Genomic DNA, 27587 nt, shown 5'->3' with positions numbered 1-27587 from the left:
TCGACAGAACCATCAGCCATTGTTTGGTTTATGAATTTTCTTTTTAGAAGACCCTTTTCTTTCCCCATTTCTGTTTGCTGGGCATCATTTGTGACATGTGCTGGCAAATTGAGTCGGAATGAGCAATTGTTTTAAAAATGAGTTATTATATTTTGACATTCTCTATTAACCTGTTAGCCAGCACTTCTATTTTTGAGCATTTTCTGAAAAACGACAACTCCAAACTAAAACGTCTGCAGCTCTTAAACCCTATGGTCTATATTCATAATTCTGGTCTTGTTTGAAACTAGACACTTGAAATATTGTTGCCTAATAGTCATAACAACTCAGAGTAGTAAAGAAACAGAGTAAAACAAGGTAAAATATACATTAAATGACTTCCGTTTTTCTTTAAATAACATTCACTTAGCAAAAAAGGTATGAAATGGTCATCTGAGACACCTGGGGACACCATATAGGTAAACTGAATGTCTGACCATGCTGTGATTCAAATTTGAGAATGATACTCCAAAAAATGTTGTTTCTGTGAGCTTTTATTTCAAAAAAGTCCAGGCGTCCTTTCAGAAAAAGTGCACTTGGAAACTCCAAATATACACATGATAACAAAATGACATGATTATCAAAAGAAAATGAGTCAGGACTACATATTACATGATGTATATCAATTCAGAACTTCTCTGCCCACCAAAGCACATAGAAAAAACTATTTCAGAAAAAAACATTTGCACATTATAACAAAATACTTGCTATTTTGAATGTGGTCGCTCATGAATGCACTCCAGATTCCAGTCCTCCTCTGGATGTCAGCTGAAGACCTGTTACATCACAACACAACACAACACAGACACACACAAAGCAAGAGAGGATTTTAGTTTGAGTCAAAAGTTAGAGACATACAACTATTTGTATGAGAAACTATGATGTAATATACATGAACATAATACATACACACATACACACATTACATGAATATATTTATAATTACAAATGTCTTATGTTTGCCAAATAACTAGAGCCCGACCGATATATCGGCCGGCCGATATTATCGGCCGATATGAGCTAATTGCATTTAAATCGGCATCGGCGTTTATAACGGCCGATAAAAAAACATGAGAAACAGAGTCTCATGCTTCACTCATGTTATGAGTGTTGCATAGTTTGCCCACCAGAGGGAGGTCTGCAACTCCCAAGTTGACAACAGCGCCAGAATCCGCTACAGAAGAAAGCTATCAGCCAAGCCAGTGGCAGAGCATTACACCTGGATGAGAGGTGAGTCTGTCATTATCACTTCTAAATATTCTGTAATACCATGTTTATCAGTGGAAGAGCGCGAACGTTAATAAGAGGTCAAACTATAACGTTAGCGTTTAACTTATTCTAAATATCTGCAGTGTTTCCCACATAATGACCGCGTAATTGTGGCAGGGGGGCGCGTGTAGTCAATGACTAGAAGTTATGTACAGCGTGCCTCGAAAAAACAACAACTGTTACGTTATTCTAACACTAACATTAGCTTCCTTTGTAGCAGGCTCTTAAACGCTTGCTATTAGTGCTGTGATGGATCGCAGTTGATCCGTGATCCGTACGGATCACGATCCGCGGTTCGGCTCGCATGCGATTCGCGGATTAATATGCATATTTAAACAGGGAAAGTTTATCATTTACACGTGTTTCTAAGGCTTGCAAATGTTAACACTCAAGTGACTTTTTAATGTGAAGCGCCATTCGCCATATAAAATAATCCACTCATAACAAATGAACGAGTTATTTGTGTAATTTTTTATAATAAGCGCCATGCAGTGAATCCACCGCGGGTCTCCAGCAAACTCTCTCTCTCTCTCCCTCCCTCTGTGCTCATGCAGCCGGTCTCTGACGGGCAGATGTTTCTTGAGGCGCGTGCAACGGGTGGCCAAATAAAGAGTTCTTCTTACACATAATGCTAATAGTTGTAAAGGTTTCTGAACTTTAAGCAAGCTAAGACAAAATTCGCGTTTATATCAGTGACACGTGCGCTGCTGGAGCGATGTAGTTTGACGCCTAATTTGCTTATAGTACAAACATCTTTGATCAGAAAGACGAGAAAGAGACGCAAATGTTAACGTGTAATAGAAAGTAAAGAGCGTCAAGACCTTAAAACAGACTTCATCACATCATAGCACCCGTCATAATATCTATATAGAGCTCCGTCTCTCATATATACAGGTATTTATCCTGTCTGTATAGATTTGTGCATAAATTTATACCTGTTCATTTTACATACTGCCTATTTTTAATGTAATGTATGCATAAATACAAAATACAATGCATACTATAGCTTCAATAGTCTATAAAATTTATAACTCAATTAAAAACAAGATTCTGTATATCAAGACTTAATCTGTTGTTATCCTCTGGGCTTTTCACTTTAACATTATTAACTTTAAATTGTCCATATTTTAAAACTGTGGTGAGCAGTTAAAAGCTATAATGAGTGGCAAATAACTGCACATTTTTATAATCCAAAAAACTGAAAAACATGTATACCATGAAATATACTAATAAAATGACTCATGGAATAGATTTTTGGTGATTCCATGCACCCCTATCGGTCCTAATCGGAATCGAATCGATTCTTGAAATTTGAATCGAAACCCAGCCCTAGTAATTAATATTACACATGCTTATTCTTTCCCTGTCTCTCTTTCTGCCCTACAGATGGCTGAAAAAGGTGAACGCTGTAGCAGCAAAGTGTGGGACTACTTCTCCAAAGATTCCTCTAATGCAGTGATCTGCAATATATGTGCAGTTAATGTAAGCCAGGGGTCTGTCAAAGCAAAGCAGAAAAACACTTCCAATTTGTGGACTCATCTGAAAACCAAACACAGTGAGCAATATAAAGAGGCACAGCAGCAGAGTGAGGTACAAAAAACTCTTTCTGTTAGAACACAGCAGCCTACCCTGCCACAAGCATTTGATAAGGTACTCAAATGGGGTCCATCAGATCCAAGGGCAAAAAACCTGGACAAAAAAGTAATGGAGATGATAGCGACAGACATCCAAGCTTTTTCTGTGGTGGAAGGTGTGGGGTTTAGAAGGCTGCTGGCTGCTGCAGAGCCTAGGTACACTCTGAAGACAGAAAAGTTTTATCGCACAGATAAATTGCATCATGTGCATGCAAAAGTGGTGATCAAGATAAAGGAGCTTTTGGCTGTTGAAAATGCAAAGCATATTGCATTTACAACAGATTGTTGGTCAGGGTCCACTGAGTCGTTAATGAGCTTGACTGCTCACTTCATCGATGAAGAATGGAACAGGGTGCAAGTTGTCCTAAATGTGAAAGCCATGAGTGGATCTCACACTGGTGAGTACATTGGACAGTTGTTTTTAGACATGCTTACCGAGTGGGATATAGACAGTGAACGTGTGCTGCTGGTGCTCAGGGACAGTGGAGCCAATGTTGTTAAGGCGATGAGGTTGGTGGAGATGCCTGACCTCAGCTGCAGTGCTCACACTCTCCAGCTTGTTGTGAATGATGGCCTCCAGGCACAGAGAGCTGTAGGTGACATCCTGGCCAAACTGAAGAGGTGTGCAACCCATTTTGGTCATTCAGTCCCTGCCAAGCAGAGGCTTGAACAAATTCAGAAGGATGTTGGTCTACCTGAACACCGCATTCTCCAGGCATGCCCAACCAGATGGAATTCCACATTGCATATGCTCCAAAGGATGCACGAGCAAAAGAGAGCACTGACAGTCTACTCTGGGGACTTTGGACATTTTACATGTCCAAGTGTGGAGGAGTGGGACCTGGTCGAAAAGCTGATTAACACACTGGAACCAATTGAGGAAATTACTCTAGAAGTGAGTAAGTCTGATGCATCTGCATCATGCATCATCCCCACCATTGAGGTTTTGAAAAGATTTCTGGAGACTCAGGGTCCTGAAACTAGAGGAATTCAGACTTTGAGGAAGGTCATGCTCGACAGCTTAACCAGAAGGTTTTCCAAGATTGCAGAGTCCAAAGAAGCAGTGCTGGCCTGTGTGCTGGATCCTCGTTACAAACAGCGTCCCCTCTCTGACAGCACAACCAAGAAGGCCAAAACCTGGCTTGAAAAAGAGGCAGACAAACAACATCAAGCATGCTCAGAAGCCACTCATAAGGATGCCGAGGGATATTCAAAGAAACCTAGAATGGAGAAGTCCCTAGACCAGAAGCAGAGTGTGCTTGACCATCTCTACGAGGACATGTTGCAGAGCCAGCAAACAGTGACAGGGGTGTCTGAGAGTCTGAACGAGGAGCTGGATCGGTATCTTCAAGAGCCCGTTCTTGATCGCAAAACAGGTTTCACTATTTATTTTTCAGTGATATCAAATTAAGTTATGCTTTTGTATATTAAGTATATAACATTTGTATTTGTCATCACAATCATCAGGTGACCCCCTGCAGTGGTGGAGGCAAAACGCTGGCCGCTTCCAGACTCTGGCTCCATTGGCCAGAAGGTTTCTCACTCCTCCACCTTCATCTGTCCCTAGTGAGAGGGTATTCAGCACTGTGGGGGGCATCTATCAAGATAGGAGGAGCTCTCTAACAGGTTCCAAGGCAGAGATGTTGTGCTTCCTGTACTACAACCTGCCACTTCTCAACTGGCAGTACTAAGGAGCACCCTGTTCAAGACATTTTTCAAAACACTGTTCAAATATTAAAGTTCAGAGCAAGACAGAGTTAAAGTCTAAAAGTATAATTTGTAAAAAGTAGTGAAGGAGAAAAACCTCTTGCCTGTGTGTTGTATATGAGAACATTCTACATTGTTTTAATTATATTTTGGTATTATTTATTTTATATTTATTTATTTTATATGTACTTATGTAGCTATACATTTAACTTATTTTAATTTTATTTTCAATTCATTGACATGGTTTTGTGGAATATTTAATTAGTTTGGTATAGCTCTTTTACTTTATAATTTATTTACAGTTCACAGACTGTTAAAACCAGCTTCATCTGGAAGTTAAAGTGTTAAATGTTTAAAACCATACTGTTTTTTGATAATTAAAAAATATATACTTTTGACGTGCAATTGTTTAGTCATTGAGCCTTTTTTTTAACATAATCTCTTCTGGAAAATGGTTTATACAGCCCACATACATAGAACAGGCAGATATTTTGCTATTGAATGTTGTGTAAGTGCAGTTTATAGGAAATGGGTCTAATATCCAGTTTATTTTCCAAATCAAAATATCGGCTTATAAATCGGCTCTTTTCGAGTTAATATCGGCATCGGCCCCCAAAAATCCATATCGGTCGGGCTCTACAAATAACCTATATTTCTCAGCTGGTAATACTCATATTTTCCACCACATATCTTGTTTTTAGTTTGTATATTCTGTGCATTTGATTCATATAGCTATAAAAATGATTCATTTATATAACATGTCATAGAAAATGAAACCATGTAAAACTCGTATTTTAGTCATCTCCACAGTTACTTTATAATAAAAACAGCTAACAAGAAACTAGAAATGTAACGTAAAATAACTAATGAACAAAAGAATCCACTTACTTTATCCAAGCGAGCGCAGCTGAGCTCATAGTCCGGTCCATCTCTCGTCGACGACGCGGTTTCGTTTATATCCAATCTTGTATCTTTGCTCCGCGATCATGCTCTTTATCAACTTCTCCAAAACACTCTCAACACAAACAAGTCCTCTGCAGTCGACAATCCACAATGGAGATGTTATATCTAACCTTTGAGAGGTTTCTCAGCGGCTCCGGAGAGCCTAGCCGGCTGCTATGCTACCCAAACAAACAAACGCGCAGGGAGGGGGCGTGGGCATTCCTCTCCATGCGCTTCTGTAGATTTGCGCAGAAGTACACTTTACTGACGTAATTTGAATCCTTGTAATCGTTTCATGATTGGTTACTACCCCTGCCCATCAAAACTTTGCTGGCTAAGCATTGGCTGGCTTTGTTTTGGCGTAATCCAGTCAAAAGCCTATGGTTAGCTGAAGGACATCTGTCTGGGCAAATCGGTGTTCCCGATTCATTTTGAGTTGTCAAACCTTATCTGATTGAACAAAACAGAAAAATAGGGCGGGATATTTATCGGAAGAGTCTAACGAAGCAGGAAGAGATGGATTTTCACTGATAAAACTCGATATTTGATAGAAAATAAACATGATCGATCATACTTAGCGGACGCGCGGATGTAAATAAAGGAGGGTATTGCTGGATTTATCACTATTTTTCGTTGTTTTGGATTAAAACGTGGGATGCTTTTTGAAGAGTGGACCCTTACGTTGCAATGTACGTTGAAGTTTTTGGGAATTGTCAGAGATGATCAGAACCATATGGCAAGACATGTGAGTACCCACACCCATTTTTATATGCGTTCCGTCTGCATTTCATGTAACCCTTTCCACACCAGTGTATTGATTGCAAAAATAAGCTCAGAACATGAATTTTGAGTGTTTAAACTTTCAAATAATGCAAAGTTTATGATTGTTGATTGAATATTTGATGTTAAACAAAGTACAAAAACACGTAAAAACGCCCCCTAGGGACCGCCGCCGGGCCGGTGCGTGTTAAGAAGTTTTTAAAAAACTTTAAAACAATGCATGATTTGTTGGAATCTGACAAAACATGACAGAATCACACATGTTTGAAGTTGACAGAGTCTGCAAAGTTAATTTTGAGAAATTCAAAATTACCACAAAATTTACCACATCCATAAAACTAAATAGATTTAACTATTAAAACTAATAGATTTGGCAAACACAAAGTCAAAAACAATATCAATTTATGTTAAACTTTTGTAGCTTTAAAGGATTACTCCACCTTCTTAAAAAAATCCAGATAATTTACTCATCCCCATGTCATCCAAAATGTTGATGTCTTTCTTTGAACAGTCGAGAAGAAATTACGTTTTTTAATGAAAACAATGTCATGATTTTTCTCAATTTAATAGACTTTATTGGACCTCAACAGTTTACAGTTTCAATGCAGTTTAAAATTGCCGTTTCAATGCAGCTTCAAAGGACTGAAAAACTGAAAAACAAAAATCATGGAATGTTTTCCTCAAAAAACTGCATTTATTCCTGACTGAACAAAGAAAGACATCAACATTTTGGATTATTTGGATTTTTTAAAAGTAATCTTTTAAGATCTACTGTAATGCAAGGATCGAATATAAATGTTACACATCAGATATTTTTCCTCAACAGTTAACCAAACATTCAGTTAAGACATAACAGATTATATCTGCGTGAATTCTTGTCAAAACATATATTTTTAAAACTGTAATTCTGTGTATATATTGGGGTATATCTGTGTGCATGCGCTTCACGAGTCTTGTCGCTTTTAATAACTTTTTTAACATCAAACAGGTGGCAAACTTTATCTCTCTTAATAATAATTTTAACATCATTTAACATGTCCTGCACTCTATTTTACAATTCCTTTGTTTTAAAAACCCAAACCAAAATGTCAGACACACAAGTGGATGGACAACAAACCTTTGTGTATTAGTTTAGCATTTAGGACAGTACACCTCTCAGAAAACGTACAAATTGAGATAATTTTAGATGTTCAACGACCATTTAGAGCATTGGATTCACTAGACGAGGGCTTAATGTTCTTTTTATGAAAAACTCCAACAGCACAGAGTCACATTTACTGTCTAATGCTAAGTAAACACCAAACGCGGGGCATCGCGTTACTCGCTTTGGATTACTCGCGGGATTTAACTTCGTGTCATGCTAATTTTTCATTCGAGTTGAATATTTTCAATGCGTTTAAGATGATTAGCGCAACACACTGCCCATATCACGTCATTCGCATTGCCCCACGGGAGGATGCGTCTGATCGCGTCTTTGCATTGACTTTGTATGTAATCTATTTGCGCAAATCGTTGAACTCGCACAGTAAGGCTGCGTCTCAATTTATCCAACTATGGGCTAGACCAAGGGTCAAACAGAAGTTGTGTGTTGCATTAATCGCATGTTAATAAGATTAGTTGCGTTAAAATGAACTTGGGTTATGCGTTAATTTTGACAACCCTAATATTTAATAATTATATGTATTTATTAATTACACACAGTACACACATAAATTAGCCAAACACAAACTTTTAATTTGTATGCAATTAATCGTGATTATTCGTTTGCTGCCCTATTTTACATATATGTAAATGAGATAATCACAATGGTCTTAATACTGCTTCCAGTTTATATCTGAAGTTTCACTAAACTTAATTTCTATTTTGTCCATGTGCCTTATTCTGTCTGTTATGTATTATATGCACCACACGTTTTGCACTGTGGGTTTCTTACATTCAGCTGATGGTCTCCAGTGTTTGTCCTTTGATTGCTGCACCATCTTTTTGGCTTTGCTTAGCATTATTATTGAACTGCTTTGTCTTGTCAGTAATGAATAAAACCTGATGTTCCAGCTCCAGTATCTTCCACCTCCGTGGGGCGACTGCAGATCCTCCGCCATGGATTCAGAGTATTTCTCCACCTACAGTATCACAGGCTGTCGCATCGATTGCGAGACTCGTTACCTGTTAGAAAACTGCAACTGCAGGATGGTGCATATGCCAGGTGTCAAGGACCACCTTGTTTTGTAATCATAGTAATATTCAGTGCTTAACAAATGAATTAGACCAATGCAAAATCATTTGTTTAGGTTTCTATAAAGGTAAATTCAGCCGTAAGTGCAAGCTCTTTAGTAGTATTTCTAATGCTAAAATATAATGTTGTTTGTGAATTTGTGGTTTTACAAGACAGGTAGGAAAAATGGTAATCACTTTTTAAACAGATTCCCAATTACAGTTATTTACTTGCGGTCCTTAATAGAAAACGTTTTAAGGTACGCTTGATTCATTGAATGTGCCGCCTCAAATTTGGACATAAAAACACAAATTCGATTTGACAATCATCACTCCTGTTTCAAATAAAATCTCAAGAAATCTTAAAGAGCCCACTTTAAAGCACTTCGTAATGCTAGAAGATTATATAGACAGATGGTCTTATAAATTTGTCAAGCACTATATATAAGTTATAACATTTATACCGTTTCCCACTAGATACACTCCAGAAACAATTTTCATATATTTAATGCAATATAAATTTCTCTGTAACTTTTATAACTAGTATTGATTTAATTTTCATCAAATGCTTCATTTAATTTATTTTAATGTCCTTGGTTTACCACCAATTTTCTAATCTTCTGATATTTCATACAGGCACGTCTACGGTCTGCACACCAGAGCAGTATAAAGACTGTGCTGATCCTGCTTTAGGTAAGATGTATGACCTCAAGATGTTTTCTTGTCGTTTGCTTTTACTGCTTATGTCAAACAGTTTACTTTACCAGGAGATAAAGATATAGTTTAACTCTATTGGGCGGTTTCACCGACAGGGTTTAGATTGATCCAGGACCAGGTCTTTTTAAGTAGTTTTTACAAACATACCTTACAAAAAACAATACTAGTATTCATCTCCAAACAAAACAATGGCACTGATATATGTTAAGATATGTCAGTACAAGATGTTTTTAAATTAAGACCGCTCAAACATGCATTCTAGTCTGGACCTGTCTTGGAAACCGCCCATATATGATTAAATTAAAATCATGTTTTGTACCAAGAGTGACATCAAATAACGACACATAATCTGAATGATTGTTGATGTTTAGATTTTCTGGTGGAGAAGGACAACAATTATTGTGTTTGTGAGACACCCTGCAACATGACGCGTTACGGTAAAGAGCTTTCCATGGTGAAAATACCCAGCAAGGCCTCTGCCAAGTATCTCGCCAAGAAGTTCAACAAAACAGAGCAGTATATCGGGTGAATTTACATTTATAAATGAGTACAATACGAATTAAATTTATTATCGTGGGTTCACACCAGCCGCGTTTGAGGCATCAAATTCGCGTCTACCGTGTCTAGTTTGCCGCTTGAACTTTTGAGTTTATTCGCTTCATTCGCGCGTGAATTTCTAGTCCGCGAGACATTCACGTGGAAATTCGCTTCATGGGAGGGGCTTCTGCGACTCGGCTCACTTCCTGTAATCACGTCACTACTAGAGCAAGCTCCTGATTGGTTAACGCAGTACGTTTTTCCGCCAAAGTTCAAATTTTTTAACTTGCGCATTTCCCACAGCAACACTCAATTCGCGCAAACGAGGCAGAATCGCGTCTGCCGCGCTAAACACCTCATTCGCGCCGCCAGACACGCGTCAACGCGTCTTTACATTGACTTAACATTGAAATCACTCTTACTTAACGCCTCTACCGCGGCTGGTGTGAACGCAGCATTAGACCATCTGTCTATTTGTCTCAAAGATCATTCAGGATCATAAAGTGCTTTAACTCTTTCCCCACCATTGACGAGTTAAGACAAAACGCTTCCCTGCCAATGACAAGTTTTTATGGCAATCCATATTTCCGCTCTTATCCACTAGGTGGGGCTCTTACGCAACTTATAAAGCATCAACTGATCCAAAAACAGTAAAAACTCTGTGTATGTTTTTATCTTCACTCAGAATCTTACAAAAGTCCTTTACAAAATGCAATTATCTTAGCTTTTTGTTCATAATTTGGTATTTAGAGAACAAATGAAGATACAATGAAACAGTTTTGTTTAAAAGCAGAAGGTCTGTTCTTTCATATTGTATGTTTATATGTTTAAAGAAGAGCATTTTATTGTTCATTACAAAAGGCATTCAACTTTTGTGAAAATCATAAAAATGCTGGCGGGCAACTTTTTTAAACGCCGATGGGGAAAGAGTTAATGTGAACTTTTTTCCAACAATATTGAATAAAAGTGAGGATGTCAAAGTAATTTCATGTTTTTATTCCCAAATTATAAGTGGGCCAAACTTTCGCATGCGAAACCTTCATGTGCAGATTTTTTTTTTAAGTTTAGTTTCGCGTGCGCACTTGAAACTTTCGCTTTCATGTGCGCGTGCGAAACTAAACGCGATAGTTTCACATGCGCATGCGAAACTAAACTTTATTAAATTTTTGCTCCATGTCCCCTTAGGGACTCCGTAGATAACAACAATAATGATATTTCATTAGAAACAAGACCATGTCTGCACACAGTGTTTTGCTTGTGGGGAATAAGTTTACATGAGTTAAAAAAACACTGTTATAATATTATACAATACAACACAGATGCAAAATTTTGTAAAAAAAATTATACCTTATTTTATTGCTTTTAAAAAATAGAACATCCCTAGATGTCTTATAAGAGAGGACTTTTGGTTTTATAAACCATAGGGTTTTTCAAATTTAACCCAACAAAAGATTGAAACAACCCAGAATTTTTTAGTGTATGAATCCTGTTACCAAGAAAGCGCTGCCCTAACAAAATTTGAGTTCCCCCCAGTCCAACAATACTAGTTAAGGGCCTGATTAGAAATACTACTGTGACTAAAGAGCTTACACATAAGCTACTAACTATAACATAAACGAATCATTTTGTTAATCATCAATAGTAGTTTAGGGCAGCTGTGATACAAACCTTATGTGGGGTGCTGGTATAATAAATTTGTTAAGCACTGTATCTCATACTGCAGGTTAAAGGAAGACGCAGACAATTTTTTTGGGACTTTAGCTTATTCACCGTATCCCCCAGAGTTAGATAAGTCCATACATACCCTTTAATCTCCATGCGTGCCGTAACTCTGTCTGACACACCCACCGCTAGCCTAGCTTAGCACAAAGACTGGAAGTAAATGGCTCCAGCTAGCATACGATTTTCCTATTTATATATTGTGATTTGTATAGTAAGCACTGCTACTTGGGCTTCACCTTCTGAGAATATAATTCCCAGTAGAGGTATTCTCAGGTCCAAAGAAATGACCCGAATCACTTTATACCCAAACCCGACATGCATAAATATATATATATATTTTTTAAAGACCCGACCTGAGACAAACCCGAGAAAATTAGACCCGAGTCCGGCCCGAACTAGTGGCAATTTTTTTTACCCGACTGGACCCGAATGTAAACGGCACTGACGTGTGTGGATTTTGCAGACCCACATGCAGCAGTCAGACAGAAAAAAACTTCAGTGGCCTCGCAACCAATTTGGCGAGCTGCTCCATTTGTTTTACTTTGTTATCTGACGACAACACCAAGGTTACCGCTAAAATGTACATTTAAAATTGACTGACATGTCTGTCTCAACGAAAATTAACCTTCTGCCAGACACACAATTTCGCAAGCGCTCTTGGCAAACAGATGAGAGGTTTGAAAAAGACATTGATGCACACATGCAAGAGAGTTCGGGTCTTCTCGGGTCCGTTCGGCAAAAACACTTTCATTTTAAATTACTCGAGACCCGATGCCGCCTATCACCGACACGTGTCCGAGGAACATGTGAAACTTTTAGACCTGAACCCAGTCGGGTCTCGGGTCGGACCTCGGGTTTTCGGATCTAAGTGGACCCGTGAAGACCTCTAGTTCCCAGTTTTTAAACGGTTAAAAGACGGCTGTGTCTCATATGACCTTGTTATTTGTACACGCTGTGACTATACAAATCACAACACATAAATAGGAAAAGTTTGCGTTATTTTGTCACTTATTGGGAGCAGTATGCTAGCTGGAGCCATTTACTTCCAGTCTTTGTGCTAAGCTAGGCTAGCGGTGTGTGCGCCAGACAGAGTTAAGACACGCACGGAGATGAAAAAGGTATGTATGGACTTATCTAACCCAGGGGGATACGGTGAATAAGCTAAATTTCCAAAAAGTCAGCGTGTTCCTTTAAGATCGGGGCTGTAAAATGAAAAGTAAGGTCATTGCAACGATGAAAAAATACACATGGGATACAACTGAACGTTTGCTTTTTATTTCTGCAATTTTACAGGGACAACATATTAGTGTTGGATATCTTCTTTGAGGCTCTGAACTATGAAAAAATCGAACAGAAAAAAGCATATGAAGTTGCTGGATTACTTGGTAAGAAAACATAGAGAAAGAGTGGCAAAATCATAAATTCTCAGAGAGTCACACCAGCCGTATGTTTTGTATTTTTTCTCAGGTGATATCGGTGGACAGATGGGTCTGTTTATAGGGGCCAGCGTCTTGACAATACTGGAGATATTTGATTACTTGTATGAGGTATATTTTGTGTATTTTCTTCTGAAATAGACTCGCAGCTGTTTCTGACACGATATATATTTCTAAGGATGTCACACCATTTTTCCAGGTTTTTAAGGACAAAGTCCTGGGTTCTTTTCTGCGTAAGAGACGGCCGCATCGGAGCGCTAGTGATAATCTGGTAATTGTGTTTTCTGTGGTGCCCTGCATGTGCAAATAGTTAATAATAAGCTCTAGTTTTGTTTATTTTGTTATTTAAAGATTTTGTTTTGTTTATATAATTTAACTGCTTTTTTATTATTATTATTATTCTTACTGCTGCATGCTTTTTATCTGCTTTATGTCTTAAGAGAGGGAATTGTGGGAAATTAGACATGTCTCTGTTTGAATGAGGGAAATTACAAAAAGTGTAGATGTGGAAACTTTTATAAATGTTAAGCATGTTTATCACCCTTCGCTTGTGACAAACCTTTTATCAACCATAGATTACATAAACACAAATTGATGTTTGAGTCATTCATGAGGTTTTGTTGTGTAACACATAAATGGGCTTTTCACACTTGAAGTTGTTTACTCGGGGTCATTCAGGATAAACCTACCGTTTCATGTTTCACACCCTTCATACTGCTTTAGCAATTAATCCCATCAGGTCTGGAGATTTAACACTGTACATCTGTGAACCCTGGGTTAATGCACTTATTTACATATTTATGACTGTAATTTATTGAGCGAATCCAAAATGTGACAAGCATGCAGGCTGTTTTAATACCAGCTGGTCCATCGGTGGAAATCCACTCGGTGTTTTGAATCATACAGCAAAAACAATAACGTATTCACAGGTATCGTAATGAGGTTTCTGTTGCTGTTTATTTACTTTTAAACCATTTCCCTAGACTAAATACATGAAAGTTTTGGGAACTGAGCACAACTCATGAATATTTAATGGCATGCGCTGATTCAGATTACTGTAGTTGTTAAACAACTCGCTGTGTAACATCACATCGTATCATGCGGTATAAATTACGAGGGTTAAATCTGGCCTTTAAACATTTTAAAGGAATAATTCACCCAAAAAAGAAAATTCTGTCATTTTCTCATCCTTACGTTGTTAAGGGGATCGCACACCAGCCGCGCAGCTCAGGGTCGCGCCGCGTCGAGTCGCGTCTAGGACAACTCGGAGGTTTGGAAACCGGAAGTGCACATTAAATAGCGCGAGCTTCGTCAGATAGCGTCTACTTCAAAATGCAAAATATACGTTAGCAGCCAATGTTAATCGTTAATGATTTGGGACAAATATGATGTTATTTAATGTTAAACTATGTGTGTGGCGCGACAGGAATTTGAGCAACTTCCTGAGTCACAGCTGGGCGGCGCGGACAGGCGCCACCTGGCGGCGCCGGTGTGCGTATACTAATAGAAAACAATGTGTTTGATTTTTTTAGAACGGCGCGGAGCTGAGCGGCGCGACCGGTGTGCGATCCGCTTTACAAACCTGTATAAATTTCTTTTTTTTTTTTAACAGAAAAGAAGATATTTTTATAAATGATGGTAAGCACACAGCTGATTGTAACCATTGACTATAGTTGGAAGTATTGTGATAAATGATGAAGAAGATATTTTAATTAATGATGGTTAGCACACAGTTGACCCCATTGAATGCCATCATATTTGTTTTTCCTACTATGAAAGTCAATGGTTACAATCAGCTGTCTGTTCACCATCATTTAACAAAATATCTTCTTTTATGTTCATCAGAAAAAAGAAGTCATACAGGTTTGTAACAACATGAGGATGAGAAAATGACAGAATTTTCATTTTTGGGTGAACTACTTAATCCCTTCAGGTTCAGGGTTAGGATTAGTGTGAAAAGCCCTGATTATAAAACTCTGACATGGTTTTTGTTGGCACAATTCTGCTCCCATTTGACCGTTACCATGTAAAACCACAGTAAGAATCCTGATAAGGCCAACACCCACTTAATTACTTTTCAGAAAATGATTGAGTGAATGTTATGTCACCTAATTAATATTAATGATCCAAGTCATTCTTTCACACCGTATGTACACTTTACAGACATCTTCCTTCTGTCACTAAAATTATTACAGTTTTATCACTTTATAAACATGGGTTATTAAACAAGTTATAGGTTTATGTTTTAGAGACTTTGGAGAGACCAAGCATATCTGTCCTGAAATAAAACTTTACAATTTTTTATTTTCATAACAGGACAGCTGGTTTATCAGTTTTGTTAGGGTTTGTAGTGTTTGCATCATCTCATATTTAAAAAAAAACATTTCAGTTATTTAAAATACAGTAAGCTATGTCCCAATTCAAAAGCTGGATTGCGGACTTACGAAGACGTGGACTCGGGAATTAGAAGGATGCAGCCTCAGAAGTCCATGAAGCATGGACTTAAATGAGACTGTCATCAAAAAAATGGTCAAAAATGGTCCCAAGCTGTCACTGGAGCAGTACTCTTTAAAAGGTCCTTATATCTACCATTTAGGTACAGATATGTATACATTTGGTACCGATATGTACCTTTGAAGTACTAAAATGAGCTCTTTAGGTGCAAAGGTGGGTACCACCCCAATGACAACTTCTGTACCTTTTCCTTCTGACAGTGTAGTATGAACACGTGTGAAATATGATGAAACGTTAAAATTCGTCTCATTCACCATTATTGTACCATATCATGAGCATAGACAAAACAATTTTTCATCTAAACCCTCCAACATTCACATGAACATTGCTGATCACCGGCAGAAACATAAACTTTATTTGATTACAGTAAGGTTCGAGTAGAACGAAATGATTTATTTTTTCCACAAACATAGGAAATGTTCAAGAAAGGCCGACGGAGATCTCTATAGGTTTTTTTTAATGATTATTAGGGGTGTGACGAGACACTTTTAATCCACGAGACGAGACAAACACGAGATTGGGTTCACGAGACGAGACGGTATTTTTTACACTTTTTAAGAAACCCTCAATGATAAAATAAATGAATAAGAAACTGAAATCACATTATTTTTTTAATGTTTTAACTAATCAAGGACTGGCCCTAACAATTATTTTGCTAACTGATAATGAAGCAATTTGTTATTTTGGGGTAATAAAAATAGACCCAAGTGAGCAGTAGCATTTTAAATTACATAATAAAGAAGATGCAATAACAATTGGTTCAAATAAAGTATTAAAACCAAGTTACATTAAACAAACACATTACATTTGTGGCATAAAAAGCATTATGTATGTATTATAAAAAATGCCTGCAGGGGGCGATAGTGGACTCGTCTCGCAGACACTATCTTCACTTTCACTTTAGACGGAGAGAAACGCTTACTTTTAGCCAAACAATGTTTAAATCCATGTTAATATTTAATATATGTCCATTTCTTTACTCTAGAAATGATATAGCCATTGTCATTTCTGAGCAAGAACATGTTCATGCAGACATTAAATCATGTAAACTCTGTGTGAGGGTTTAATCTGCTGAGACTTCACATCTAACACTGATCAACAGACAAACACAACGCATCTCACACGATTTCCCAAACGAACATTATTGAAAACCCAAACAAAAAAGCAAACGCAGTAAAAGACAAATATAATGCATGCAGTGCAAAAGGGTCAAACAGAAAGCTGCATCCTCCGGAGGTCGCATATGCAGGCTGCATACGTCATCAAGGTTTATTTCAGATCATTAACTGAGCGTTACATTCGCAAGTCGGGAGCATATTACAACAAATTGCGATTAACTAAATAATTAGTAAACTTTATAATTGTTAATAGTCTCTAATAAGACAGTGGTGAAGTAAATGCAGTTTAAAAATGCGACCTCCGAAGGATGCAGTCTTTTATTTGAGAAAGGCCAGCACCTCCACAAGAAATCTCGCGAGACACATGTAATCTCGCAAAACACATTTAATCTCGCGAGATCTCGTCGCACTAGATCTCGTCACACCCCTAATGATTATATACCTTCGTAAAACCCACTGGTCAATAGCTTTTTCAATTTAACATCTGAATTTCCAGGGAAGAATGTTACGATTTATCTTAGAGCCGTGTGGTTTGATGGCTAATCCGTTTTGTTGATTTGATATTCAAGACCCCCGGCTTTGTGTGACCTTCAGTCAAGAAAGTATGCATGATACACTCTTAGAAAATAAGATATAAAAGGCGTCACTGGGACAGTAGCCTTTAAAGGTGCAATGTGTAGATTTTAGCTCTAGTTATCTAGTTTATCTCTAGTGGTGAGATTGTGAATTGCAACCATCGCTCAGTCCCTCCCTTTCGAAACTCTACGTTCATCGTCTGAGACAACAGTGGGGAAAAAACACACACTATAGCAGTTTGTCCGTTTAGGGCTACTGTAGAAACATGGCGACACAGAATGCCGACTTCCATGTAAGAGGACCCACAGTGTATGTAGGTAAAAATGTGTATGTAGATTAGATAAAAACGGCTCATTCCAATGTAATAAAAGCATAGTGGTTCATTATGTAAGGTCTTTATACACCACTTATAATATAGTTATGTATATTATATTGCATTTCTGTCAAGAGATCCTACTAAAATTTACACACTGCACCTTTAAAAGGGTCCCAATAGGTACCATTTAGGTACAGATATGAATGCATTTGGTGCCAATGTGTTTCTCCTGAGGTGGTCATATGCACTCTTTTTAGGTACAAAGATGTACTTTTGGAAAAGGCACCACCCTTGTGACAACTTTTGTGCATTTTTGTGTGTAGTGTAGTGTACACTTTAATGTACATATGGGATGTGCTGTGTATTTATTGTTTTGTGATTCAGATATTCTGTTTTTAGTTCAGTCACATCCAGTAAAATAATAGCATGAATAAGATAAAACCGTAATGTAGGTTTTAGAGAAACAGCATGTTTTCTTGTTTTTTTCATGCTTCTTCAACCCTGTATGATTTTGTCATAAGTCTGGTCAAGCGTAAGGTCAGTTCAGTTTCAAATCATACGAGCGTGCACAGGTAAAACAACCTGCCGCTTGTTAAATATCAGTCTTGCCTACAGTATGTTGGAACTGAATTGACCTCGGCTTGGGATTGGTCATCTTCATCTCTTTCCATCATGTTTATTCCAGGATTTCCCCGAGATTTCCACCAGCCCTGGTGTCACGCCTAACCATGCCCCCAGGTAGCAATACCATTAATAATATTGCCGAAACATTTCATTGTGTCCTTTAAAATCATTCCCAAAACATTCACCCCATTAAAAGTTTAGCGGATGAAAGGGAACCCATGTCATTTGCATTCTAAGATACCTTTTTCAAAACCTTGTAGCTTGCAAGATGGAGATGATGTTTTGCACAAGTTCAGGTAAAATGAAACCTGTCTGTATGAATTAACTCTCGCTTGCTTTTATTCTTCTCCGCTACTTCTTTTCTGTTTTCCCCAACAGCTCATGGCTTTGTCTCTTTATTCCCCAAAGTGATTTTGTATGCAAATCTGTTTTGTATGCATTTGATTTTAAAGTCAAATAAGCTATACAGGCATTATACAGAGCGTTATTGGGTCAAAAAGGGACAAACCCAGCTGTTTGGTTAAATTAACCCAGAAAATGTTTATGTTTGACCCAACAATGGGTTAAAACAACCCAGCGTAGGTTAAATTAAAACCCAATGGGTTGGGTTTGTCTCTTTTTGACCCAACGCTGGGTTGAAAAAATCCAGCATTTTTGGATTCACAGACTACAGTGTATAAGTTAAGATGCCTTATGGGAAATTTTGGGCCATTTGGCATGGATTTCTTAGGCCTAGATTTTACTTCTACCATTTTTTTTAGTTCTATAAATATTCAAATAAAAATTACAATGGCAAATAACCATAGACTCTAAAAAATGCTGGGCTATTTTTACCCAGCATTGGGTCAAAATGGGATGAACCCAGCAATTGGGTGAGTTAAAGGGATAGTTCGGCCAAAAATGATATTAAACCCATGATTTACTCACCTCCAAGCTGTCTGAGTTGCATATGTCCATCGTTTTTCAGACAAACACATTTTCGGATATTTTAGAAAATGTTTTAGATCTTTCAGTTGATTAAATGTAATGTTAAAGGAGCATTTCACCCATGGAAACATTAATCTTTATTAAAAGTGGATCATATTTGTAGTAGAAATGTAACATAAATTTCGAATTTGGTGCCTATTTGACCGAGAAAAGGAGTGTTTGTAGTCTCACCCCCTCTACAAAGATATAGCACTTCCTTCTTTCAATGATGCAAAATGATGATTTTTACATCATTGAAAGAAGGAAGTGCAACACTGGAATCCATATTTCTCCTATCTCAGGGGAAACAGAGGGAATGATGCATGACCATTTAAAAACATGACTGGGTTTCTAACTATACAAAGCTTAATGCAAATGGGTGAAGTGTCCCTTTAAGGGGTCCACAACCTTCAAGTCCAAAAAAGTGCGTCCATCCTTCACAAAATGAATCCAAACGGCTCCAGGATGATAAACAAAGGTCTTCTGAGGGTAATCCGCGCGGTGTTGTTGTAGAAATATCAATTTTTAAAACTTTATTAACGAAAATAACTACCTTCCGGTAGCGCCGCCATCTTAGACTCCTCTGTATTCAGGAGAGAGTATTAGCGTAGTGTACGCACTTTTCTTAGTGACGTATGACAAATTCGGAGGGCGGGGGCACAGAGCAGCAGCAGAGTAGCCTCCGTAGGCTGCGTAAGCTCTCATCCTGAATGCGGACGCAACAAGATGGCGGCGCTACCGGAAGGTAGTTATTTACGATAATAAAGTTTTAAATATGGATATTTCTACAACAACAATGCACGGATTACCCTCAGAAGACCTTTGTTTATCATCCTGGAGCCATTTGGATTTAATTTGTGAAGGATGGACGCACTTTTTTGGACTTGAAGGTTGTGGACCCCTTAACATTACATTTAATCAACTGAAAGATCTAAAACATTTTCTAAAATATCCGAAAATGTGTTTGTCTGAAAAACGATGGACATATGCAACTCGGACAGCTTGGGGGTGAGTAAATCATGGGTTTAATATCATTTTTGGCCGAACTATCCCTTTAAATGAACCCAAAAAAGGTTTAGATTTGACCCAACCATCTGACCCTGTGCTGGGGTAAAAATAAACCGGCATTTTTTATGGTTACTACGCAGTGGCGGCCGGTGACTTATTTTTCGGGGGCACATGTTACGAAGCTCATCCCAACATTTGTTAAGCCCATCATGTCAAAATATGTGTTCGGCACGTCATGTAAACTTATGTGCATCACGCATCATGTCAAAATGCGTGCCTGCTGCAGATGCATCAAAAGGGTTTATGATAAAAGAGACGTTCACATTTGCCAGATAGTCGCTTAATCTCATGTGTAATCAGAGTTTAGTGTTAAAGGTGCCAAAGAATACATAGAAATATTATGTTAAATTTGTTCTTTGATATTTACATAAAATGTATGTAATTGTATTAAGTGCAAAATTATCCAGAAACATTTTTACATGTCTATTTACAACCCTAGTATTTGTCATTTGAATGAAATGGTCTATTTTTGCTGTATTTGGAAGGGTCATGAATAATAATGTTGAGCTCTGCTCTGAGGCTCATGTCAGTAGCTCACATTAGTAAACATTTTAAAAACTTTGTAATGAATTTATTGTGTAATTTAATGTTGGGGGCGTACATCTCAACTGTGACATCACAGTCGGTGTTATGTTAAGATTGGTCTGTTTTCCAGCAGCCTTGTGCGTGCACAAGGTTTACATAAAAATGAGGAAACAAACGCGTTTGAGGCTCATGATATGTCATCACCATATACAAAGCTCTTATTACTAATCTATGCTTATGGTAAATACAGTTTTTTTATTCTATGGCAACTTTAACTGAGTCTCTTGTGAGTATTTTATGAATGTGAGCGTCTCTTTTATCATAAACCTTTTTGACGCGTGTGCAGCAGACCTGTATTTTGACAGGACACGTGATGCACATGGTTCACATGACGCACCGAACATGTATTTTGACATGATGAGCCACACACGTGACATTTCGAACACATTTTAAATTTGCGGCCCTCAGAAGAGAAGTCACCAGACGCCACTTCATACAATTTCTGCTATTTATTTATATAGGTTTTATAAGACATTATTATTATTATTATTTTATAATATATTATTTATTTATTTATATATATAATATATAATATTATTTAAAAAGTTCAGGAGACTGAAAGTGCTTGTAAGTTTGTTTTTTGTTGTACATTGATGAGTAAAAATCTAAATTTAGTAGATAGGGCCTACATGTTCAAATGTGCACTCTTAAAAATAAATGTGCTTCACGATGCCATAGAACCATTTTGGCTGAATGGTTCTATAAAGAACCTTTAACACATGAAGAACCTTTCTGTTTCCCAAAAGGTTTTTTAAGTGAAAAAGATTATATTATATATATAATATAATACATTATATAATTAGATTATATTATAAAAAGGTAAGAAAGAAATGGTTCTTTGACTGAATGGTAAATGGTTCTTCTATGGCATCGCTGTGAAGAACCATTTAAGCACCTTTGTTTTAAAAGGTGTGATTGAGTTTGTCATATACATTGCTAAACTTCATTTAACATATTTTATCTGTGATGTCATCATTCATGTTATTGAAGGTTTGTCTAAGTGAAAGGTCAGTATTTAGATAAATACAGCTGAACATTCATTTGTCAGATTGAAACAAGGATGAATTTTCTGTAAAGAAAGTTTCATTGTTTTATTGCTGGAAAAACGCCGCTCATTGTGTTCAGTTTTAACATCAAATTTATGGAAATTTGTCTAGAGTCACAAAATATTAGGGTGATATACAGAAACTAATTTAAATATTTTAGCCATAAACCACAAAGGAAAACTAAATATGAGAGGAAGTGCGAAGCTTTCATCTGAATGATCTGGCAGGTTTATTTCAGAAAGTATAATGAGTTCTCCCTTATGATTGTGTTTTATAAGTCTGTCTGCAAGCTTCTTATGAAATAATATGAAAAATGAGCCTGGATGTTCTGCCAAAAGAATTATATCTACTGTGATTTTATACTTTTTAGAGAATAAATTAAGGTTTTTAAAAAGTTTATTTTGCTTAAAAGAGCGTTTTGGATTCAATACAAGTTTTATAAACTCCCTGATTTGCTGTGGATTACAACACAGACAAAAAAGGTGCGAGCATGCTCTTTACAAATCCACAAGAGGATTTAATTTGTAAGGTTTATCCAGCCAGAACAACAAACCCAGCTTCATTTGACGATGTAAAAATATAATATATAATTAATAAATTGTACCCTATAGATTTTAATTGTAAGTTCATGTTTGCTTGGTTTTACTAATTTATGAATGAGTTGAAATTTTTTAACACTTTCTATGAAGCCCATCTTTATAATGAATTATAGCCTCCTTTATAATTGTTTGTAGGTAATTAATACTATTCACAACAACACATATAACCCATTATAAAAACAGTTATAGTTACATTTATAGTTTATTATTACTTTTAAGTTATGCATTTGCTTTTTTTAATGTGCATACACTGATTTATAAGTACAAACTACTTCGTATACTTCCATGAGTGTATTTTTAAAGACCAAGCCTGCATTGTTATAATGTCATAGTTACGACTTATTATGCAGATTTTTTTCTTGTTTAAGAATAGTTTTATATTGTTGTTAATAGCCATGTTGTGAGTTACTTGTAATGCAGTTATTTATCTCTATAAATGTATTGTTGATGGCTTAAAGTAAGGTGAAAGCATAGGATACAAATGTTAGGAAATCATGAGGATGCTATTCATTATCCATTTTAAAATGTTTATTTGTAAATTTAACTACAGAACAATAATAGCTAAAGTAATGAAAATAAAAATACAGAAATTCTATAAAAACAAACAGTTGCAATTTAAATACTAATAAAACACAGCAACATTATTTTTTTAACTCTTTCCCTGCCATTGACAAGTTATCTCGTCAATTTAAAGAAAATATTTGCTTAAAAAAAAGTGTTCCTGATAAGTTTTTGTTATTTTTTATGTGCACCCAATTTATAAAAAAACTGAAGCAAAATATTATTTGTTAATTTTACACTCCGTGTATGTTTTGATAATCATTCTGAATCTGATCTCTAACAAAATTCCTTCACAAAAATGCAATTTAATTTTTTTGCAAAAAAAATTATTTTTGAAGAAAAATACCCATATTTAAGAGTTTATAAGCAGAGAAAAAAATATAGATGGTGTGAATTTTTCCCCATTTTTTTGTTTGTTTGTTTGTTTGAAAGCAGAGGGGTCTGTTCTTTCATTTGATATATTCAGTTTATATATTTTTAGAAGAAAATTTTCCTGCAAGGCATTTTGTGAAACCTTTGTGAAAATCACAAAAATGCTGGCGGGGACCTTTTAAAAAAAAGGCTGGCGGGGATTTAATTAATAAATAACATCTTCATGATTTCCTAGTATTTGCATTAGGAAAACTGTATTGTATGCTTTCACTTTAAAGCCATCAATAATGCATTTATAGAGGTTAATAACAGTGTTATAAGTAACTCACAATATGACTATTAACAACAAGTTATTTGACAAAGAAATAAATCTGCATTACTAATATGTCATAATTACAATATAATGACATTATAACATTATACATGTATCTTTAAAATTACACTCATGAAAATATACGACTGAGTAATTAATACTTACAAATCTGTGTATAATGGATTATGAGCATTCACATTGAAAAAGCAAATCCATCACTTAAAAATATAATAGTAATAATAAGTAATAAAAAATATTATAAATGTAACTATAACTGTTATTATTATTATTATTATGGGGTATATGTGTTGTTTTTGTCACTATAAATACGTTTATAGAATAGTAATAATTACCTATAAACAATTTCATAGAAAGTGTTACCGAAATTTTCTCTGGTAATCGACAGCATGTCACAAAAAACTTAACTTGTTTTGAACCCACAAAATTGTTTAAATGTATACACGACTTCAAAATATGTAATCACTTTTAACAAAATATTTTTATTCTATGGGGTTTGTCCAATTTGTATTGAGTCTAAAAAGCGAAATTTGCTTCCATTGTTTTGTTGTTATAAATCAGTGGCCATTGACGTCACATCACTAGATGCATCATGTCATCATGGGTCTGTGGTTGTGGCTAGACGGGATACACCAAACGCCGAAATCTCACTGGATAAGCGCTGTTTTTATCCTAATCCTACCCCCAAACCTAACTCTAAACCCAGCATCTCGCAAGTTTGCGTTTTCCCTTCCAGCCCAAACCAAGCTAATGATGACACAGCCACAGAGGAAGATGACGTTCAATTCACTCTGCGTTATATATGTCTTTGCCTGTCATCATCATGAATTCATCTTCGACCCTCATCTGACCTTGTTTCCCTCCCACCCCCAAAATTTCCATTTCCTTTTTTTCCAGAGCACATGTGACACACTCCGGAGTCACTCGGACAGTCTTGGATTCGCGCCGAACGTCCTACCTAGTCACCCGGCTATAGGCAACTTCGAGGAATTCGCTTGTTGATGACGCAACAGGCGCGACCCGTTTGGGATTCGACGGAAAACTGTGAAATATCTGATAGACTCCAAACCAAGTGTAAGTCCACGAAAATGTACATGTTAATGGTTAAAAAAATCTATCAACTCCTGAATAGAAAATGTTATAACAAATCATCATAGTAACACAAGTACAAATAGGTAACACTTCCAAAACAAAACTCAGGTTTTATTAACATTACAGCCACTGTTTGTTCGAAATGTGATTATCCTGGTAAAAATCATACCATTTTCTTTCAAACAATTATAAAACGTACAAATGCTGTTATGTCATCCAGGAAGGTATTTTGTGCAGCCTGATCTCACGAGAATTCGTACGTATTTTACGAGTTGGCGAATTCGTACGAAGTGAATCGTACAAAGAGAAATCCTATGAAGTGAATTGTACTAATTGAATCGTACGTTTTTCATACGACGTGAATCGTACATTTCCGTACGAAGTGAATCGTACGAAGTGAATCGTACGTTTCCGTACGAAGTGAATCGTACGTTCCCGTACGAAGTGAATCGTACGTTCCCGTACGAAGTGAATCGTACGTTCCCGTACGAAGTGAATCGTACGTTCCCGTACGAAGTGAATCGTACGTTCCCGTACGAAGTGAATCGTACGTTCCCGTACGAAGTGAATCATACAAAAACGTAATATTATCATAAAAAAACAATAACGAAACTCTGCCCCTAACCCCAACACCATAGGGGCAAAAGCAAATCGTACAAAAATGTACAAGTGTGATCGTACGAATGAGCCACCTCATAAAACTGGTGCGGATTGCCATAAGATAACGGTGATTTTGTGATGTAATTGAATACTGTATGAACACTGTGGGCCTAATTTCATCAAGCCGCCTTAAATCTCAAAAAAAGAAAGCATTTTAATATTGCGCACAATTGTTCGATTCAGTTCCGTTTTAATTCGGCCAAAGTGCGAAATTACTTTGGCACTTTTTTGTACAATAACTGTCTGAGCTTTAACTGAGAAATTGCTGCGGTTTGACTGAATTTAGCCCCTTGATTGTAATAGACAACGTGTAATCATTTAGATTGTTTGTCTTTGTTCATATTTTGTGTATATACAGTAAGTGCAATAATATGCATAATGTGTTAATGAAAACCATATATTACCTTAATTATTAGCTGTCAGGTAAACAAAGGAACAAAACGCTTTCGACACAACCTAAGTTACCAGCAATTTGCTTTTCTTAGTGTTTCAACATCCACTAGACGGTGTCAGGTTGAAACGTTGTTAAATAATATTTAGATATACAGATCATCTGTTTTATAAGTGTAATGTTGAAATTAAAGCTTCACTGTCAGATCCAAAGCTAAAATTATCCAAACTCATATACATGCGTAGAATGCAATGAATGAATCTGTTAAGTAATCGCTGGGGTTTAATGAGAGCTAATTCATTATTTAAAGTGGCAAAGACTGTAAACAACAACAAGTTGATGTGAAAATTTAATCAACTCGGCTCTTAAGAAATCACATACTCATATTAGCATAGCTTGAGCTTGCTCATTCTGCCAGATGTTTTTATTTTAGGTGGCACAATTCAGTGTAAAGCAAATTTTGGGAAATTTCAGGAAGATCGATACATAACGTGAGCATCACTTTATTTTCGGGCGCACCTGTAAGTTGGGGTAATAAAGGTGTCTTCCCTGTCTCGCATGAACCTGCTGACCGCACAACACGCAGTGGCCTCAAAACATACGTAAAACATTCACTGTCACAATATATGTATGAATGTTATGGTGGTAACACTTTACAATAAGGTTGTATTTGTTAACAGTAGTAAATGCATTAGCTAACATGAACTTAACTCTTTCCCTGCCATTGACGAGATATCTCGTCAATCTGCAATACCGCTATTATCCACCACGTGGCAACTTATAAAACCCGGAAGTATTGCCCTACGGCAAACAGCTGTATGTCCGTGTATGTTTTAAAGATCGCTCTGCCTCTTATCTCTATCAAAAGTGCTTCACAAAAATGGAATTATTTGCTCAAAATTTGGTGTTTTTGATGAAACCTATACATATTTGAGAGGTGATAAAAACAGAACACATGAACGTAGGATGAAACAGATTTTTTTTTGTTTGAAAGTAGAGGATCTGTTCTTTTATTTCATATATTGTATGTTTATATATTTAAAAAGGAGCATTTTCTGGAAGGCATTTAACTTTTGCGAAAATCATGAAAAATGCTGGCGGGGAAAGAGTTAACAGGTTTTTTCATGTATTTTGTTTGTTTGTTGATCATGAAGTACAAAGTAGATTAGGAAAACTAGGATTCTGTGTGTAGTCAAAGCGCCGCCATTATTGTTTACAATGCGTGGAATATTGCGCTGTAATTGGTTAAGCGGATTTATTGCATTCTGCAGAAAAGGACGACTGGCGTTTGTCGAGGTTTAGAATAAAGGAGAAAAAATGACAGAATAACGGATATCGGATTTTGCGTACAATGAAGAATTTACTTTTTAATACTGATTTTGGTGGTAATTTTTTTAATGGCATTTATCACGTTTTGGAACCTAACTTTTCAAATACAACCTTATTGTAAAGTGTTACTGTTGCATTAGATGATAAAATATCAAACAAAGTGGCATCTATTTTAAAGAAAGTTAGCACAAGCACATTTTTCAAGCAAAATATTACACAAAAAGACGTTTTGTGGCTTCATAATTCACATTTAGCGTCTTTTGCGCGCTCAAGTTCGTTATTTCAAATGTAGGCACACGGTATGCACGCTTATAATGAAAGTGACGTACTCGCGATGCGCACGCGGTTCGACACATTCGTGTTTTTTTTTCGCACCGCATCAAGTTAAAAATCATTTCAATTTTCTAGAATGCCGCAAGCACACCACAGGTCAGACGGTCGCGTT

General features: G+C 36.6%; 2 protein-coding genes across 9 annotated transcripts in view; both read left to right on the top strand.

Moving 5' to 3' along the window:
* asic1c (acid-sensing (proton-gated) ion channel 1c) overlaps window positions 1-25241 on the top strand; it is a 130043-nt gene extending 104802 nt beyond the window's left edge. For 3 of the 7 annotated variants that reach the window (XM_065258601.2, XM_065258595.1, XM_065258597.1), the window contains exons 4-12: window positions 8424-8574; window positions 9219-9275; window positions 9671-9824; window positions 12852-12943; window positions 13026-13105; window positions 13194-13265; window positions 18204-18256; window positions 18403-18438; window positions 24568-25241. In XM_065258601.2, coding sequence (XP_065114673.1) covers window positions 8424-8574; window positions 9219-9275; window positions 9671-9824; window positions 12852-12943; window positions 13026-13105; window positions 13194-13265; window positions 18204-18256; window positions 18403-18438; window positions 24568-24646 — 774 coding nt within the window. In that variant the 3' untranslated portion in view covers window positions 24647-25241. The remainder of the gene's footprint in view (window positions 1-8423; window positions 8575-9218; window positions 9276-9670; window positions 9825-12851; window positions 12944-13025; window positions 13106-13193; window positions 13266-18203; window positions 18257-18402; window positions 18439-24567) is intronic. The other 4 variants (XM_065258596.2, XM_065258600.1, XM_065258599.2 and 1 more) reach the window with 3 other exon arrangements.
* Window positions 1014-5288, top strand: LOC135746111 (zinc finger BED domain-containing protein 4-like). Of its 2 annotated transcripts, XM_065264616.2 has the most exons (3): window positions 1014-1269; window positions 2695-4318; window positions 4410-5288. In XM_065264616.2, the coding sequence occupies exons 2-3, from the start codon at window positions 2695-2697 to the stop codon at window positions 4631-4633; spliced, it is 1848 nt and encodes a 615-aa protein (XP_065120688.1). In that variant the 5' UTR covers window positions 1014-1269; the 3' UTR covers window positions 4634-5288. The 2 variants fall into 2 exon arrangements, with proteins under 2 accessions (XP_065120688.1, XP_065114663.1); XM_065258591.2 differs by having other exon boundaries at window positions 1014-4318.
* Window positions 25242-27587: the final 2346 nt, after the last annotated feature.

Source organism: Paramisgurnus dabryanus, chromosome 22 (genome assembly GCF_030506205.2).
Source record: "Paramisgurnus dabryanus chromosome 22, PD_genome_1.1, whole genome shotgun sequence".
NCBI classification, from domain to species: domain Eukaryota; kingdom Metazoa; phylum Chordata; class Actinopteri; order Cypriniformes; family Cobitidae; genus Paramisgurnus; species Paramisgurnus dabryanus.
This window is presented reverse-complemented; position numbering and strand designations above follow the sequence as displayed.